General features: G+C 39.7%; 1 protein-coding gene across 11 annotated transcripts in view; it reads right to left on the bottom strand.

Moving 5' to 3' along the window:
- Positions 1-17120, bottom strand: part of LRRC7 (leucine rich repeat containing 7) — a 552029-nt gene extending 534909 nt beyond the window's left edge. For 10 of the 11 annotated variants that reach the window (XR_006712370.1, XR_006712369.1, XR_006712368.1 and 7 more), the window contains exon 1: positions 16191-17120. Coding sequence is in view for 8 of the 11 variants with exons in the window: in XM_045477806.1 (XP_045333762.1) it covers positions 16191-16192 (2 nt within the window). In the remaining 3 variants the exon portion in view is untranslated. The remainder of the gene's footprint in view (positions 1-16190) is intronic. The other variant, XM_045477815.1, reaches the window with a different exon arrangement.
- Positions 17121-18107: the final 987 nt, after the last annotated feature.

Genomic DNA, 18107 nt, shown 5'->3' with positions numbered 1-18107 from the left:
CAAGTCCAGGGTAGCAGAAGGTAAGAGATTATTATGGGTTAGCCAACGAAGGTAATAAGAATTCCGTGTCTTCTGAAATAGAAGACCTCAAAATACCCTCAAATATTTCGGTCATATGTAAAAACAGAGAAATGAAATTCTGAGGAAATAATCACTCTGTCTACCTTTGCCTCTGAAGTTCTTTTTTGCTGATCAGCCTGGGGTCCACTTTCATAAAAACTGAAACCTGCTTCAATAGGATATTTAGGATGACAGAAGTGATCCCAAGGCCTCACAACTAGAAACACTAAAACCATCCTAATGAGCTGTATTCAGCAAAATGAGTCTTTTCATCTGCCTCAGATTATCCCAGAGTTGTGTTTTCTCTACCATTTTGCTTATTTAGCTGGGCACAGAAGATATTCATTAAGAAGCAGAACTGACATTGCCAAATACCTTTCTGTCTTGAAGAAGCCTCGAATACACACTGATAATTGGCGTGATAAAGTGAAACCCTCTGGAGAGTTTTTGTGTGGATAATATCACCCTCTGTCAATTGAAGAAAAAAAAATGAAGAACTAACACAACACAACCCTATTCATACTCCTTGAACAATTCAAATGACTTTGCTCAGCTCTAAATCTGCTGGTAGCCTGTAGCAGAAAATAAATAATGCCTACATTTTCTTATAGTTTCCTCATTTGGGGTAAAAAAAAAATTTCTGTTAAAATAGGATGTGAGAAATTATAAAATAATTATACTGTGGCATGATGGTTCTTGAATATAAAACACACTGATTTCCAACACAGCAGTCTTACTTGTCTTTGTTTTATGCATTGGGGTTGTTTGTGATATTTCACTTGCTAAAACGGTTCCACAATTACAAAAATGTTTGAAAAGCATTCATCTACTGGTGATGAATCCAAAGTCTGAGTACAAGTGGTTTCAAAAGAACACCAAAGGAGGTTAAACATGAATGATTTAATCTATTTACTTCTGAAGCATTTTAATTAGAAATATTATCAATTTTAATGATTCTACATGTTAATATGACAAAACAAAAATTAAAATTTTCTTTGTGAAAATACGGTTCATGCAACAAACAACGGTTACATTTCAAAGTGATAGCTAAAGTAGACGTGAACAAAAGTAAAATATATAAGGTTTCAACATTAAACGGAATTTCAGATTATACCTTTATCAACTAACAGTCATCTTGAAAACTCCAAAGTATATCTATTCTTAAAATCTGAATCATTCCACAGATCCTCAAAATTTTCATTAAAAAGTAAAATTTTGTTTCTTAACTAAGCTTCAGTGCTTTAAAAGAAATTCTGTTTTCCCAAGCTAAAAACAAATTACTATTAATCTTAATTTCAAGATGAATGTTATTTTTTTTCCAAGTGCCCCATGCTAGGAAAATAGTTGTGCTAGGGAAATAGCAGGGCATAACAAAAGTAATTTATTAGAGAAATTTATAAAATACATTTCAATTCAATCAAAGAAAAACAAAATATATTCACAAGTATTACTATATTAAACGGCTTTGCATTCTGGCTAGGATTAAAAGAAGAAGAAAGGAGAAAGAAGGAAGAAGAAGGAGAAGAAGAAGAAGAAAAAGAACAAGAACAAGAAGAACAAGAAGCAGGAGAATAAAAAGAAGAAGAAAGAGAAGAAGAAGAGAGAGACTGGAGAATTGCAGTTGATAACCATTGTTGTTATTATCTTTGGTGCCAGTCCACTTGAAGGCAATTATGTTAAGGTAGAAAAACTCAGAGTATAAATGCTAAGAATAGTACCCATAAGGTGGATGATGATTTGAAAAGAGTCAGAGTTCCTGATGGCATCACTGAGCCGTAATGCCAGTGTGGATGCTTACCCATCTATTCTCTTGCCATGCCACTCTTGGTTATGTGACTTGCTACGGCCAAGGGAATATGAGTGGACACAAAATATGTTATATGTGAGTGGAAACTTTCATTGAATGGGTCAGTGAGGCCTCTTCTCCCTGCCCTCTACCAGGGGAACAACACATCTCAGATAAGGGCTACTCCTCCAGCCTGGATGCTGGAGTTAGAAGACTGGTAAATACAGCCAAGCAGAATTCTGACTACCTCACAGATCTGTAAGTGAGAAATAAATCTCTGTGGTTGTAAGCCAAGGAGATGTTTGGGGATTGTTAGTGCCCACTGCAAATGCTAACTGGAAGAAGGGGTAAAATCACTATCTTAATGCAGCCACTAATTGTTGGTTACTTGCAGCTGAACACATTCCTAAAGAATGTACCGATGATATGTACATGAATGAATGAGTATCACTTTACCTATATATGCACTCTCTGGGCAGCAATTTACAGTGTATCTTAACTGACAAAACTTAATGCCAGGAAATTAAAATGGTGAAAGGTTCTAGGAAAGGGACTACACACACAGGATAAGTTGCAAATATGTGTGGCCTTGCCCAGAGAAGTCCACAGTATGGATACCTGGGTAGCTACAGAGTTACAAGGTGCTACAAAGTACTTGAGATGAGTTGTTTCAACAAACTCCACCAGTAGTTAACATCCTTCTGCACATCTCAGGCAACCAAATATAGAAGGACCAGGAGTAGATTGTTCTTTTAAAACTTTAAAGCATGATGGAGAAAGATGGAAGAAATTAGTATTCAGAAGGAATGGATATCTATTCATGTTTCCTCTTCATGCCAAAGAACAATTAGAAAAAAAAAAAAACCATGATAGCAATATAAGTGAGTCACTCTAATGCATACTCAAAAATCATTTATTTGAAAGAATCTGTTTTCTTAAAAAGAAGCTCTAATTGTTATCCCCACAGACTTATTCACTACATTTCCAGTAATTTTATATAGGGATGTTTAGTCTTATAAATTGATGCTCTGATTCATGTTTCCTCAATATGTCAGCCAGTTATTCAGTTTCCTTCTATTAGTGTCAATATTCTGGTTATACGTGAATAGATTAGCTCCCTCTCCAGGTTTCCCCAGACAAGAAATTGTACCTGCATGTATCCAGTTGTTCCTGTCAGAAATCTTGCAATAATTCTTGATACTACACTTTTACTCACTAGCTGTCTCCCTATACCAATTCAGCAATGAATCTAATAGGTTGTACAAAGCATATCTCAGCTCTATCCACATTGTTCCATTTCCACTACCAAAATCCTAGTCCAAGACACCTCAATGTCTTGCCCAACCTTCTGTAAACATCTCCTAATTTATAAAGCCCTACTACTACTCTTGGCTTCTAACACATTGTAAACACAGCAGCCCAAGTGATCATTTAAAATATCAATCAGTTTGTACTATCCTTCCTTTTAAAAATGTTTAATGACTTCACATAGAATATAGAATAAAAATCTTAATTTTTTAACCTGGTCAATAACCCCCCGAGGTGATCTGACTCATGCTTTTGTCATATTGTGCCAATCTTCCTCTGATCCCTAACATCCAGCTACACCAACCTCTTTCCAACCACTCTTCCCTCCAGTGCACCATCTTCTCCTGTCTTAAAGTCTTTGCATATAGGGGCGCCTGGGTGGCGCAGTCGGTTAAGCGTCCGACTTCAGCCAGGTCACGATCTCGCGGTCCGTGAGTTCGAGCCCCGCGTCAGGCTCTGGGCTGATGGCTCAGAGCCTGGAGCCTGTTTCTGATTCTGTGTCTCCCTCTCTCTCTGCCCCTCCCCCGTTCATGCTCTGTCTCTCTCTGTCCCAAAAATAAATAAACGTTGAAAAAAAAAATTAAAAAAAAAAAAAGTCTTTGCATATATTATTTGCCTGGCCTAAAATTCTCCCGATTCCTCCCTTTTATTGGCTAAGTTCTATCATCTTAGATGTCTTATTTAAATATCAGTTCCTCAAAGATGCTACTTCTTCTGCTCAGACCCTCATTATATTCATTCTCAGTTCCTTGATCTTATCCTTCTTATCTCTTATCATAACATGAAGTTATTATATCCCTAGAGTGATTATTTATTTATTGTCTGCCTATCCCATTAGTGCCATGGAAACAGGGGTCACATTTGTAATCAGCCTTGCCTAACACAGGCCCTGGCACAGAGTAACAGCAAAATAGATATTTAGAATGAATGAATGAATACATACTCTTGAATAAAATGTATTAAACTGAGAAAATTTTACAGATTCTAGTAGATATGTTAGATTCTTTATTACATATATTGTCCTACCCATCTATAGAATGGGAAAATATGTATCAAATAGGAAGATGTTTCATTTGTTTACTAATCAGAGGAGCTGTTATTACATTGTGCAAGAACAATAGCAGAGTTCTTAGACCTTCAGTGTATCAAAAATATGAGTGCACACTAAATTACAAATTGAGAAAGTCAAAGTGCTTAAAACTTATCAAATTTTCTCAAGCAGACTGATCTTTGTTTTTTTTTTTTTATATGAAATTTATTGTCAAATTGGTTTCCATACAACACCCAGTGCTCATCCCAACAGGTGTCCTCCTCAATGCCCATCACCCACCATCCCCACCCTCCCACCCCCCCATCAACCCTCAGTTTATTCTGTTTTTAAGAGTCTCTTATGGTTTGGCTCTCTCCCTCTATAACTTTTTTTTTTCCTTCCCTTCCCCCATGGTCTTCTGTTAAGTTTATCAGGATCCACATAAGAGTGAAAACATATGGTATCTGTCTTTCTCTGATGACTTATTTCACTTAGCATAACACTCTCCAGTTCCATCCACATTGCTACAAAAGGCCAGATTTCATTCTTTCTCATTTCCAAGTGATATTCCAGTGTGTATATAAACCAAAATTTCTTTATCCATTCATTAGTTGATGGACATTTAGGCTTTTTCCATATTTTGGCAATTGTTGACAGTGCAAGCAGATTGATCTTTGTACGAACTTGTGAACTATGAGATCGTGACCTAAGCCAAAGTCTGATGCTTAACCGACTGAGCCACCCACGTGCCACCTTTCTTTTTAAAATTTATTTTTGAGAGAGAGAGAGACAGATCATGAGTGGGGGAGGAGCAGAGAGAGAGAGAGAGAGAGAGAGATAAAGAATCTGAAGCAGGCTCTAGGCTCTGAGATGTTAGCACAGAGCCCAATACAGGACTCAAACCCATGAGCTACGAGATCATGACCTGAGTCGAAGACAGACACTTAACTGACTGAGCCACCTAGGCACCCCTGATCTTTGTATCTTTTAAAAATACCTATGTTAATTATTATAATTTTAATCAGTCATTAAATAAAATACATTTTTGTATTAAAATCAGAGACATATGTAAATAACATCCCTTTAATTGTCACACCATATACTGGACATTAGGACTCCACTTTCACTAGAATTTCACTCAGGGAATGAGTGAAAGGCTAGGTTATCTTCAGTAACAAACAATACCCTCATTCCCAAAATCTTAATAGTTTTCTTTCTCATGCTACATGTTGAATGCATGTGTGCAGAGATGACTTTATTTAGTGTTGTCGTTCAGGGACCAGGCTGATGGAGGACGTATCATGACACACATTTCTAGAGTTGCTTCATCAGGGAAAAAGCAAAGTGCGTACTAGGTCATAAATATTTCTATTCAAAAGAGACACTTCTCACTTTTTGCTCCTATCGCATTGGCCAAAGTAAGTCACATACCATGCCTCACACTGAAGATAAACTGAGGAGTATAATGGTGTTCTTAGAAAGGAAAGAGAAGAAGAAATTGAAGGGAATACTAATGGCTACAAGAGTCACTTAGAAGCATTCAGAAGCATTGATGTAACGTGCATTTTTCAATATGCTGTGAGCTAATTTGCTAGGGATAAAAAAATCAAGTAAACCACTATATATGTACTGGTTTTGGAGAATGGAGACAGTCGTTCAAGCAATTACTTAATGCTAGGAATGATGTGTATTCACATACTGCATTATCCAGAAAAGACCAAGTTACAGTCATCTTTGATCACACAAATTATACAATTTTTTAAAAGAAGGATCATTTTAAAAAGGTTAATCAAGGAACTCTAAAGTTTCAGTACACTACATTCACATTCTACATATTTTCCATTCAAACAATCACTCTAAAAAGAACTTAACAACTTTACAGTGATCTTTACTCAGCTTAAGGGTAGATTTCTGACTTGACTCAGACCCAGAAGAGACTGCAAAATCCTTCAAGTAGTCTATCAAGTAGCATCATAGAGTTTTTTGTTACCTTCCTTTTTGGTGTAAATACCAGAAGCCATCATATTAGTTTTATAATGTGAGCATCAGACTATAATCCTTGGCTCCCAATAAAATATTCTACCTTCTATACCCCAAATACACTATTTCGTCCATTGGTAAGCAATAATATTAAAAATATTAGGTGACATTTACAACAAGAAATTATTCATTCATATTCCCCAAATCCAAGTTCAACTTTCTGTTTTCTGCATTCCCATTTTTCACACATGTTCACACAAAGACATTCTATAGGAAGGGGCACCTGGGTGGCTCAGTCGATTAAGTGTCTGACTTTGGCTCAGGTCATGATCTCACAGTTAGCCTGCTTCAGATTCTGTGTCTCCCTCTCTCTCTGCCCCTCCCCCTGCTCGTGCTCTGTCTCTCTCTCAAAAATAAGTGTTAAAAACCCTGGGTGGTGCAGTCGGTTAAGCGTCCGACTTCAGCCAGGTCACGATCTCCCGGTCCGTGAGTTCGAGCCCCGCGTCAGGCTCTGGGCTGATGGCTCAGAGCCTGGAGCCTGTTTCCGATTCTGTGTCTCCCTCTCTCTCTGCCCCTCCCCCGTTCATGCTCTGTCTCTCTCTGTCCCAAAAATAAATAAACGTTGAAAAAAAAAATTTTTTTTTAAAAATTTTTTTAAAAATAAAAGAAACTATGTAGGAAGAAAGGGGAATAAGATTAAGAACACATTACATTTGTAAAATTACGGATAATTTTACACATGCAAAGAAGGCATGCACCTGTGAGGTTTGGGGCTGTCGTGGTCACATGCAGAGTCAAAAAGAGTGACAAGTGCATCCTCAAGACTGATCACAGACACTGGTATGTTATTTTGTTAGCAGCCACTGCTACACCATGTCTTCAGGGCTGAATTCACGTTAATTAATAAGTGTTAGAGAAAGTATATACCTAATAACTGCTACAAGTGTCTACGAAGACAAGTACCCTTGGCCTGGCTCGGAAACTATCTTTGGGTAGATCTACAAAGAGTGCACCTGGGACTAAGATCTTGACATATGTATAATTATATCTAGGAAAAGCAGACATTAAATACTGTTTATACAAACCATCTTCTAACTTTTTTATTTACCAGCACATTTTAGACTTTAAGATAGATGATTCTCAATTACCCATTGTCTTCCTAGTCTTTCCAATGTATTTTTCTTAAATAGCATGTACCTTATCTCAGTATGGAATGTGATCCTGTTAATCCATATATTTATTAACTATTAATAAAACTTATTTTCTTTATGATTTTTATATATGTGCCTTACAGTTCTAGTAGTTTCTTCCTGTTCCAAAGTACAAAAGTACATCACTTTTGTACCTCTCCTCCTTTGTTCATATCCTACTTTAGTGTTTGTCTACTGTGTTTGAGTTTTAGCGGCTTGCTGATTATCTGCAGCAAGTGAACCTTAGCTATGTCGAGATAGAAAAGGCAAGAGAGCAAGTAAGGGAGCAAACACAAACACTCATACTCCTTGTATTACCTGTCTAAATATCTCTTTAAATAAAATTAGATACTTTGAAAGATAAAATGGTATTATTATGGAGATAATTCGAATCCCGAACTGGCAAAGGTTGACATCTTGTCTTATCTTTAACACCGAGTTTTAGGACATTCAGATTTTGTCATGTAAAACGGTGTGTGGGATTATATTCACAGATACAGAAATATGTTCCGTTCTATCACACCCACGAGTCCCAGAACAGTACACTGAAAGCTGGCATGAATAGGAAACATTCTACAAATGAAAAGCATAGCTAATCTGCTGATATGTAATGAACTAATTTAGTCATCATGGTTTTTCTTCCATTTTAAACACCAGCGCTGCACTAAAATGTTCCATTTTCCCTTTGAAAGAGGATTCTTAGATGTAACTATGTAGGTATGTCTTGTTAAATCAATACTTTTGTTTGTAAATATTTCTATATGTCATTGCTTATAAATTAAATGCATATTTTAAGAGATGTACATCATAATTTTAAAAGTGCTTTATAATTGTTGTAAATATGTTTTGGCAGTAGGTTAAAAAATAAAAAAAAATCATCCTGCTCTAAGTTTCCTAGTAACCAAACTTCTTGATAAAGTGAACTCGGAATTTTAGCATTAGAAAAAACATTAAATGGTAAAAATTTATTTCAAATTTGTCTCATGAAAAAAGAGAGAATTAAGCCATAACAGATATATAAACAATTACTTAGCAGTTAGAGAAAACTTGTTGAAGGACCCTTCAAAATGTAACTTTGTAATGCAAAAAAAAAAAAATCATACAAATGAATATGTTTCACAAATTCCAACTGCATCACCTTTTCTTCTTTTTTTTTTCAGAGCAAGAGAGCATGCAAGCTGGGGAAAGAGGTAGAGGGGGAGAGAGAGAGAGACAGAAAAGAGAGAGAGAGAGAGAGAGAGAGAGAATTGTAAGCAGGCTCCATGCTCAGCCAGAGCCCTGCTAGATTCCAGGACCCTGGGATCATGATCTGAGCTGAAATCAAGAGTCATATGCAACACTTATGCAACTGAACCACCCAGGCACCCTTCACATTTTATTTTCTTGATTAAAATGTTTTCTTAATAAAAATCTAAGGCAATATTATGTAGAAAGGCCTAATCTCAATTTAAATCATTCTCATTTTTTGGTAAGATACCTGAATGATTGATCCTTAATTAAATTAGCAAATTTAGAGGATAATTCATTTATTTGAAATGAATTAAACATTTCTTCATCATCCAACACTAATTTAGTGGGTATTATACTAAAAAAGACCAGTAATTTAAAAGAATATTTTAATATTCATTAAAAAGGATATAGTATCCAAATTTTGGATATTTTATATGAGTGAAATTAAGTCCATATTTCCTAAATAAAAGTATCCTTTAAAAAATAAAATACTTAATAGATGTTAAATTTATAGTATTAAACTGCCTAAGCCACCAAATCACAATGGAAAGATAACATAATTATCAAAAAAACTTAGACCAAAATTCAGGCCAAAAATGACATGAGAAATAGATGTATTTTGGATAAAGTCATCATGTTGGTTGGCTTCATTAACTGGATTTATAGGATTAAGCTTCTTTTTCCTATTTCCCTTTCCTTAAAGGTAAAGGACTCCAATAGTTCCAAGGGTATGGTTTTATTGGCAGAGGTTGGGAGCCAAGAAATCTGGTTCTACTTCTGTTTCTCTCACTAACAGCTATGTGCCTCTGAGCAAGAAAACAAACAGTGGGGCTCAGTTTCCTCTTGTGTAAAGTAAGACCCTATAGAGTCCTTACCATCTCCAAAGTGTTATAAACTCATGAAATCGTAAGGTTATAGCTGTGTGTGTGTGTGTGTGTGTGTGTGTGTGTGTGTTACAAAATGGAGCAATTATAGCGTGTATGTACATGTGTGTGGTATGCCCAATGTTCAATATGGTATTACCCTAAGGACATTGCTAATATTTAACAATCACTCAGAGTTTAAATAGGTATTTGATTTAATTACAATAGCTTTTATAATTGTCTTAAGAAATTAATCACACTTGAAGTGGGGAAGAAATTTTTTTCATGTCTTGAATTATACCATCTCAGAATAACACCAGAGTAAATATCCAATGTGGTATCAGTGTTCACAATATGTAGTCTGAGGTGCACCTGCATCCTACATGACTCTAAGACTGCTCATGGTAAGAGCTAAAATGTTGAATACCTTAGATGCAGAATACTTAAATAGTTACTACTCAAGAAGTCTAATTGTTTGCACTTTTAAATTATTTTAGTTACAGGATGTCTGGCTGGCTCAGTCAGTCAAGCATCAGACTCTTGATTTCAGCTCAGGTCATGATTTCATGGCTGAGGAGATCAAGCCCCACGTCAGGCTCTGCACTGACAGCATGTAGCCTGCCTGGGATTCTTTCTCTCCTCTCTCTGGTCCAACCCCGCACATGTCTGTCTGTCTGTCTGTTTCTCAAAATAAATAAATAAACTTAAAAAAATAAATTATTTTAGTTACACCATTTATGTGACATTAATTCTTTAAATTTAGTTAAAATAGTTTAGGTTTGTGCCCATTGCTCACCTTTTTGGTGCAACAAATGTCTTCCTAACACTTAGACCCTATCTCAGAAAAGCTCATTTCCTGCCTTTCTATTACCAATTAATTTGATAATGCAACCAGCCATCTATAAAATATTTTCTATAACTGAATTAAAACATATAGCATGTGTTTACTTCCTGGATAGCACAAAATTTAATTCTCTTCATCAGAACACACACACACACACACACACAGGCACATGCAAATTCTACAATTCCATTGTTCTTAACAAATTTGTTACCTTGGGCATGGTATCTGTTAAATATGTTCTCAAACTTACTGAACTTCATGTGGAGCAAAAATACCCTGGCACAACTGAAGAAACTACATCTTTAAGAAGCCAATAAATGAGTTCTTTCAACAATGTAATTATTCCATTGTTAAAATATTTAAGCAGATCATGTCAATGCTAATTTAAATTTCAATACTTCATCTCTGGTGACTGTTGCTTTCATGTGCATTAAAGTAAAATAATATTTTTGTATAGAGATTTTAAGTAATTTTTCAAACAAGGAACAATGTAATGAAAATGAGTATATGCAGGAATTCCTGTGGGTCATTAAATTTATTTAATATTTTTTCCATGTGTCATTGAAAAACAAATGATAATGTTCTATTATGATTAACAACTTAAATAGCACATATGATACCTCTCCAGAGGTTTATATATCAAATATATCATAATAGTTTCGAAGTAGACATGACAGCTCTTGACTCAAACTTGCTTTATTGAAAGTCTCCTTAACGTACATTTATATGACAGATTCTAATAGCTTATTAAATGTTTCTGTCATGAATTAATTACCAGAAAGATAAGCAGTATCTCTGTGCCAATATTAAATTACGGTCACAAAACTAATATGGTGCATTATTGCCAAATATGTAAATAACTTTGAAAAGCTGGTTTGAGATATTAAATTTTCTTTATTCATTAAGAAATAATTCTAAGGGCGCCTGGGTGGCTCAGTTACTGAAGTGTCTGACTCTTGGTTTCAGCTCAGGTCATGATCTCAAGGGTTGTTAGTTTGAGCCCTGTGTAGGGCTCTGTGCAGACAGTGTGGAGCCTGCTTGGGATTCTCTCTCTCTCTCTCTCTCTCTCTCTCTCCCCACTCTGTGCCCCTCCCCTCCACATGCTGTGTCTGTCTCTCTCAAAACAAATAAACTTAAAAAAAAGATATAATTCTATGATCTACAGATCTCAGTCATTTAACAAGTATTAATTTATACCTATGAGGGAGAGGGCATGGTATGAAACAAAAAAAATCATAGGAGCCAAATCTGGGTTTAAATCTTTACCACTTTCTAGCTATGTCACATGGACTTGTCATTTCTGTCACTGAACCCCAATTTTCTAATCTTTCACATGGTGAGAATAAGCTTCTGGCAAGACTATTTTGAAGTGAAGCATCTGAATCATGATAGGTGTTTAGTAACTGGTGGCTGCTATTATAATTATGATTATAGTTCATGCACTATGGTAAGGGAAGCAAGATGACAAGGGATGACTCCCGATCATGAAAGCTCATGGATTTCTGAGCATAATCACTGAATTCCAATATAGAAGACAGATATGTGTAACTATTTCAATACCTTAAAAATATACTACTATGCCATCACTATACACAGCATCCCCCCACCACCCACATGACTAGAAAAATTGGTTTGTATCACAAATTTTTATGTCCCACTCCTCTAAAGTATTCAAACCACTTTTCATGTACCATTTTGTCTTATTTGCTATGCACTAGAATTATAAACTAGCAATTATTACTACCTTTATTTTATAGCATTAAAAGAGGCTAACTTATATTACCAAAGATCACATGTTAATTCTGGAAGTAGGAAAAGTAGAAAACCATAGAAAACTAAGGTTTTCTTACTCCTCTTTCACTACGTCAGGATAATTCACTAGAGTATTTTCTATAAAGCATTACTACTTATAATGATTCAAATTTGTTTAACCAAACATGGCTAAAAACTTCATAAAGGAAAAATATTATTGGTTTTAGGGTCATCATCTTCTGAACATTGTTGATTCATATATAGTGCCACTTGTAATTTTGAGTTTTCCTTGACAATTCACAATTCAGTATTTCAACACATATGTAAAATTTACCATCTATGCATCGCCTCTCTGCTTTTGTGTTTCCTCAGAATACAATTTAATTGCTATACTACACGGTCAAATTGTTATTTTAATATTAAGATTCCATTTTTTTAAACCTGAGGTATTAAAACCTCTCCACTGAATAGTGATATGACCCCTAGATTTAAGAGAGTCAATGTGAAAAACAAAAACAAAAACACAAAACAACTTCAGGGTTCTCAGAAGATCCTAGGGTCATCTCCAAGTCATTTCCTTGGAAATATGAACTAGTTAGTGACCATTTGCCTTGGCACAAACTAAAAGATCTGTCCTGTGTCACAGATTTGAATTAATGGTCTCCCCAGAGTCATATTGCAAATTCACATGACTGACTAGACTCAGCCAAAAAAGAATATGGGTAACACTATAGAGCAGTCATTGTTACTGAAGAACAAAATGTTCCAAATAATGTCTTTTATTGATGGTGTGGTTGTTACAACTGTTATACTCAATGAATTACATATATTCTTTAAATGAAGAATTTTCTGAAAATTATGAAATAATTTATGTGAAATAAGAAAATGTAAGAAGAATCCAGAAATAACTTGGATGGTAATTCATCACTAGTTTGTTACTCTTTGTGTACTCTGTTAATTTGGATATACAATGAACTTATAATACCATGGAAAGTGTGATCTATCCTTATGTTAAGACCAAGTCATCTGAAGATAAAATTATAGTATAAACAGGTGTAATTTCGATACATCGATTATTAAGTTATCAATTAATCAAGGTAAAATATAACATCTGCAAATTTTCAACTGTTCTAGAGTGGACATTTTAAGACATGATTAAACAGACCAAGTTTGTCTATCAAGTATTACCACACACTATGAACTGCAAATAAGAGAGCTGTAAGAAATAGCCCTGGGAATTAACTCCATGTGGGTAAGATAATTATTTAATGACTTTCATAAGTGATAAAAATTCATAGTGATAGTCACTTGTATCTGCACATTTAAAAACAAATCCAAAGCAAACAAAAATACAGATACACAAAAACTTAAAGCTATGTTCTGTATTTTACAGAGGAAACAGAAACATTGAAAGCCTACAAAAGAAAGTGGAATAATATTTCAATTAAGAAAATTTTAATGCTAGCCTAAAACAGTGCTAAAATTCTGAATAAAACATGGCTACTGCCACTGGACCAGGTTTATTTCTTTAAGAAGTTGTTTCTAATTCTGAAGCTGCATATGTGCAGGCACATGTGACAGAGAATGTAAGGGTTGCCATGGTAAGTACACATCTTTTCTTGGACAGTGAAGTATAAAAAAAATGTCTAAAGAACTCTCACTTCATAATATGTCATGGAATTTGAGTCTGCTTTCCCTACCACAGCATATTATGTGATGCAATGCAGTATAGTACAGAAATAGCCCACATTTTTAAAACTTCAGCCCATTAAGATGGCTAATAAAAAACAAGGAGTGAAAAATGAAATAAGAAAACTCCAGGTCAGATAACTCTATTTAAATGGCGAGACTAGAACACGTTCTACATCCATTAAATTTATAAATAATCACACCTTGGGACATTCCACAGGCCTGAGATACCTCCCAGGGAGTCCAAATGCAAATATGGCTAAACCACCCCTTTAAATACACTTGAGTCCTAGGACTCTTATTTTTAAGGAAAAATAAAATCATTCGAACATCCCTGCTTCTTCATTCTTGCCCCGGTGCGATGAATGATTTTCAGGAAGCAGGGATTTGACCCTCCTCTACTGTCTTTTGCAAAAAGATCTCCTGGTGGTTCTCTTAGAGTAGGTGAAGTCAGCTCAAGACGCCTGGATGGAGGCGTGACACGGGCTGGGGAGGTGACGGAATCTGTTGCGAATAGCAGCAGCAGGTCCTGAGGCGCTGAAGAACTCACGTGTGCAGGGGCTGAAGAACTTTTCTGCCACGTCTCCCGGAAGGAATGCCTCACTTTTAAATAGGAGACTAGCTGGGGCGAGGGGTGGGGCGGGAAGTGGGAGGTAAAAAAGAGAAGTGGGCGGCAGGGGAGAAGATCCAAGCCCTCCACCGGTATCTACCTGTGCTTCTCCACCTCCTACTCTCGCCCCTGGTCAACTTTATTATTTTACCTTCTAATAGGAGGACTTAAGCAACCGGATGCTGAGCATCTCATAGGCTCAGCCTGGAACAAAGAAAATCGAGTTCCTAATACTGTATCTCTCCCGTCGGAGAGATCACGTGTCCTGCTTTCGCTGGAATGCACTCTTCTCGCCCACGCTATAAAAATCTCTATTGTGCTTAGAAATTTTGCCAAGGTTAAAATATGCTGTCATGCGAATTGCTTTTCATCTATCAAAAGAGCTACATTTCAGTGTATACAGGTACACATATTTACGTGCTGACCCAGTTACCACTGCAGGTAAATTCAGTGTGTTGAAAGTGTGATGGGAAAGTAATCGAAAAGCGCAGGTGGAGAACCTTTATGTCTCACTGACCCCTCCCCCATCATTTCTAATCCCCTTTGAAGGAGAACTTCGAAAGGAACGTGGGAGTCGCAGATGGTTGCATTCTGAAGCCGATTCCCGGGAGTTGTGAAAGTGACCCCTTCCCTTTTCTGCCTGGCGCTGTGCCCTCTCGCCCAGCCCGTTCGCTTTGTGACTTGGTGGGGAGGAGACAGTGAGGGAGAGGGCGGAGGCGGGTCCTTTATTCAGCCCTGATGGCCAAGAAGTAGTATAATGAAGCAGTTTTGCAGCCATCTCCGTTATGAAGTCACACTATTTTAAAAGGCATTTTGTTCAACCCCTATCCCCTCACCCGCATTCTTGAGTCTGCAAACTGTGAGACTAGAGACCTTCGGGAACCAATCTAATTGTCCATGAGCTAGGATGCCATGATTACCGTAATGTTAATGTGCTTCCCTCCCTCTTTCAATGTAGGATCCGAAACTAGTCCTGCATCCTTAATGACTCTAAGAGGAGGAGGCAAGATGCTGAAGGGGGCCCAGCTCTGGGACTGGGAATCGTGCAGGTTCACCAGCTTCGCCTTGCAACACAAAGGAGATGTGTGGGTAGGAGTTGTCTAGCTTAAGGGGAGAGAGGCATCATTCTCCCTGACTCCCTGGAAAAGCTTTCACTCCATTGCTACCCACTTCTTTCTGTCCTCCAATCTGTCATACTCCTCTTCCCCTCCAGCCCCCCCCAACAAACCCCACCCTTTCCCTTCAATTCCAAAGGCATAAAAATTTTCTAATTGCATTTGCCAAACAAACGAACACCAAACAGTAATACTACACCTTCCAAGATAAAGGGACAAATGCGACCTTCCACAAGTGTGTGTGTGTGTGTGTGTGCGTGCGCGCGCGCGTGTGTGTGTGCGTGTGTGACACGATCAAACGGGCGCTTCATCCCTCAAACACCTCCAAGAAAAAGCTTACAGGAGATACCCAAGATAATAAAGAGGAGCTAAGACTAACCTCAGCTGCACCAATGGTCCCAGCACCAGCGTCCAACACTGGCTCTTTACCTTTCCTTTTCGCAGTATGTAACCCTTTAGGGTCTCCCGCCAGCCCAGGCCACTCGGTGCTCCCATGCACCCACACAGCCAGCACCCATTTCCAAATGCCCCGCAACCTACCACATCCCCGCCGCCTCCGCGGGCCACCTCTCGAGCAGCTCCCTGAGAGCGCTGAAGACTCGTGTTCTCCCCCCACACCCCTCCCCCCGCGGGGGCTTATGTCCCACACCTCGGGCGCTCACGGTCGCCGAGGCCAAAAACCGCGAGGCCCCCGCAGCCCCCACTGGCCACGAAACAAGAGTGTTCTACTCACATCGCCGGCGGGAGAAACTGCCCATGAGGTTCCAGAGAGAGTGAATCGTGCAGCTGCCAAGGCTTATTCCTTAAAGTGTTCGGGGGTCCGCAGTGGAGTGGGCACGAGGGTCCTCGGAGGAAGAGAGGAGGGTGGAGTAGGAGGAGGAAGACGAGGAGAAAGGGGATTCCAGCCAGGTGCCGCGTTAGACCATGATGCCGGTGCCCTTCAGGTGGACGGCTGGAGAGGTTCCGGCGGGAAGCGGCTGAGGGGAAGCCCAAAGCGTCGGCCAGGGAGGCAGGAGCGCATTCACTCCCTTGCCTCCGCCTGCCCTGCGCGCCGCGCTAGCGACCGCAGCAGCAGCAGCAGCAGCGGCGGCGGCGGCGGCAGCGGTGGCGGAGGCGCAGCTACCTCCCCACCCCCAGAAGGCTCCACAGACAATAAATCCCGGGCGGAGAAGAGGCGAGCAGAGAAGGCGAATCGTGCACCCAACTCTAACACACCCTGCCTGCCGCTGGGCAAGAATCCCCGAGGACCCGGCGCAGTGGCGGCTCTAAGGGGCCGAGCGCTCCCGCGTCTGCAGGCGACAGCGGCGGTCCGAGAGGGCGGTTGCAGGTCCCTCCGGCGAGAACCCGCTGCCCAGGGGCTGGGTGTCCGTGGTTTCAAGCCCGAGGTTCTCCTGGAGTGGGGTCCTCCTCCGTGCAGTGGCTCGGCGCACAGGTGCCAGGCTTGGCAGGCGAGGAGGCGCCGCTCGTGGCTCTTGGCTGTGTCTCCCGGCTCTCCCCGCCCCCTCTCTTTTTTCCCACCCCCTTTTCCGACGACACCAGCTGCAGCTGCCTCAAAGTGTGAAAAATGTCAAGGAGATTTTCCAGTGATAAGAGGGGGTGCCCACTTTCACAGCCCTCGGCCCCTTTTTGTGGATCCTCGCCTGCCTCTCTGACCTCTACACACGGGCTCCCCCAAATTGAGAAGAAAAATCCCAGTCCGGCGGAGAACTGAGATGCTCGCCTTCTCCGGGCTTGCTCACAAGCTGCTTTTAGAGAACGGGACAAAAGGCCGAGATCTCTGGGTTCCTCCCGTAGCTCGCGGTGGGCTAGGCAGGTGCTCAAGGAACCGTGCAGGGCAGCGCTCCGCCAACGGCTCCTCCTGCTGCCGGACTGGCCCGTGGCGCTCGAGTGGCGCGGCGCGGCGCGGCGTCCTGCAGCGCGGGCGACTCCGATGCTGTAGCGGCTCCGGGCCTCTGCGCCTCCCTGAGCGCCCCTGCACCCGCACCAGCTCAGTGACGCTGCGCTCGTGGCTCCGCAGGCTGCTGCTCCTGCTATCTCAGCAAAGAGGCGGCCAGGAGCGCCTCCTCGGGGTTTCCTCCCCCGCCCGCCTTTCCTGCTGCAGGTTGTTGGCTGCCAAGGAGAAAAGTCTCTGCTTGCGGGTCGGTCACTTCACATCAGTCAAGGCAGCGACCTTTGTGCCTGCTCTGACATTTCCTTCTCATTCTGTGGCCAGGGCTGCTACCCTGGGAGTGCGCAAAAAGAGAAGGGGTTTCCCAACTACCCTTCATGGTTTCACCGCCACTCCTCCTGCCATGAGCATACACTCTCACACACACTCCTAGCTCCTTCACATAAAGGCACACACAGACACTTTATTCTCACACACTTCTCTTTAAACTCTTATAAGCAGCAATATGTTAAGAAACATACTGATGAAGTTAGTACTATTTTTAGACTTCTATTTTATTCTTTAAACCCATCTGATGAATTCTCTTTGAAACTGGATTTGTTATCCTGGAATCATTCTTTTGTGCAATATAGGCTATAGGGTTGTTTTTTTTTTTTTTTTGTTTCCCCCACATGGAAGAGAAAGAATCTCCATTTCCTAAGAATACAGTCAGGCTGCATGGCATTCAATTGCCACTCTGGGGTGGATGTAAACTCAGAGTTT

This window comes from Leopardus geoffroyi, chromosome C1 (genome assembly GCF_018350155.1).
Source record: "Leopardus geoffroyi isolate Oge1 chromosome C1, O.geoffroyi_Oge1_pat1.0, whole genome shotgun sequence".
In the NCBI taxonomy this organism is placed as follows: Eukaryota; Metazoa; Chordata; class Mammalia; order Carnivora; family Felidae; genus Leopardus; species Leopardus geoffroyi.
The sequence above is the reverse complement of the archived record's forward strand: the minus strand, read 5'-3'. Positions and strand labels throughout refer to the sequence as shown.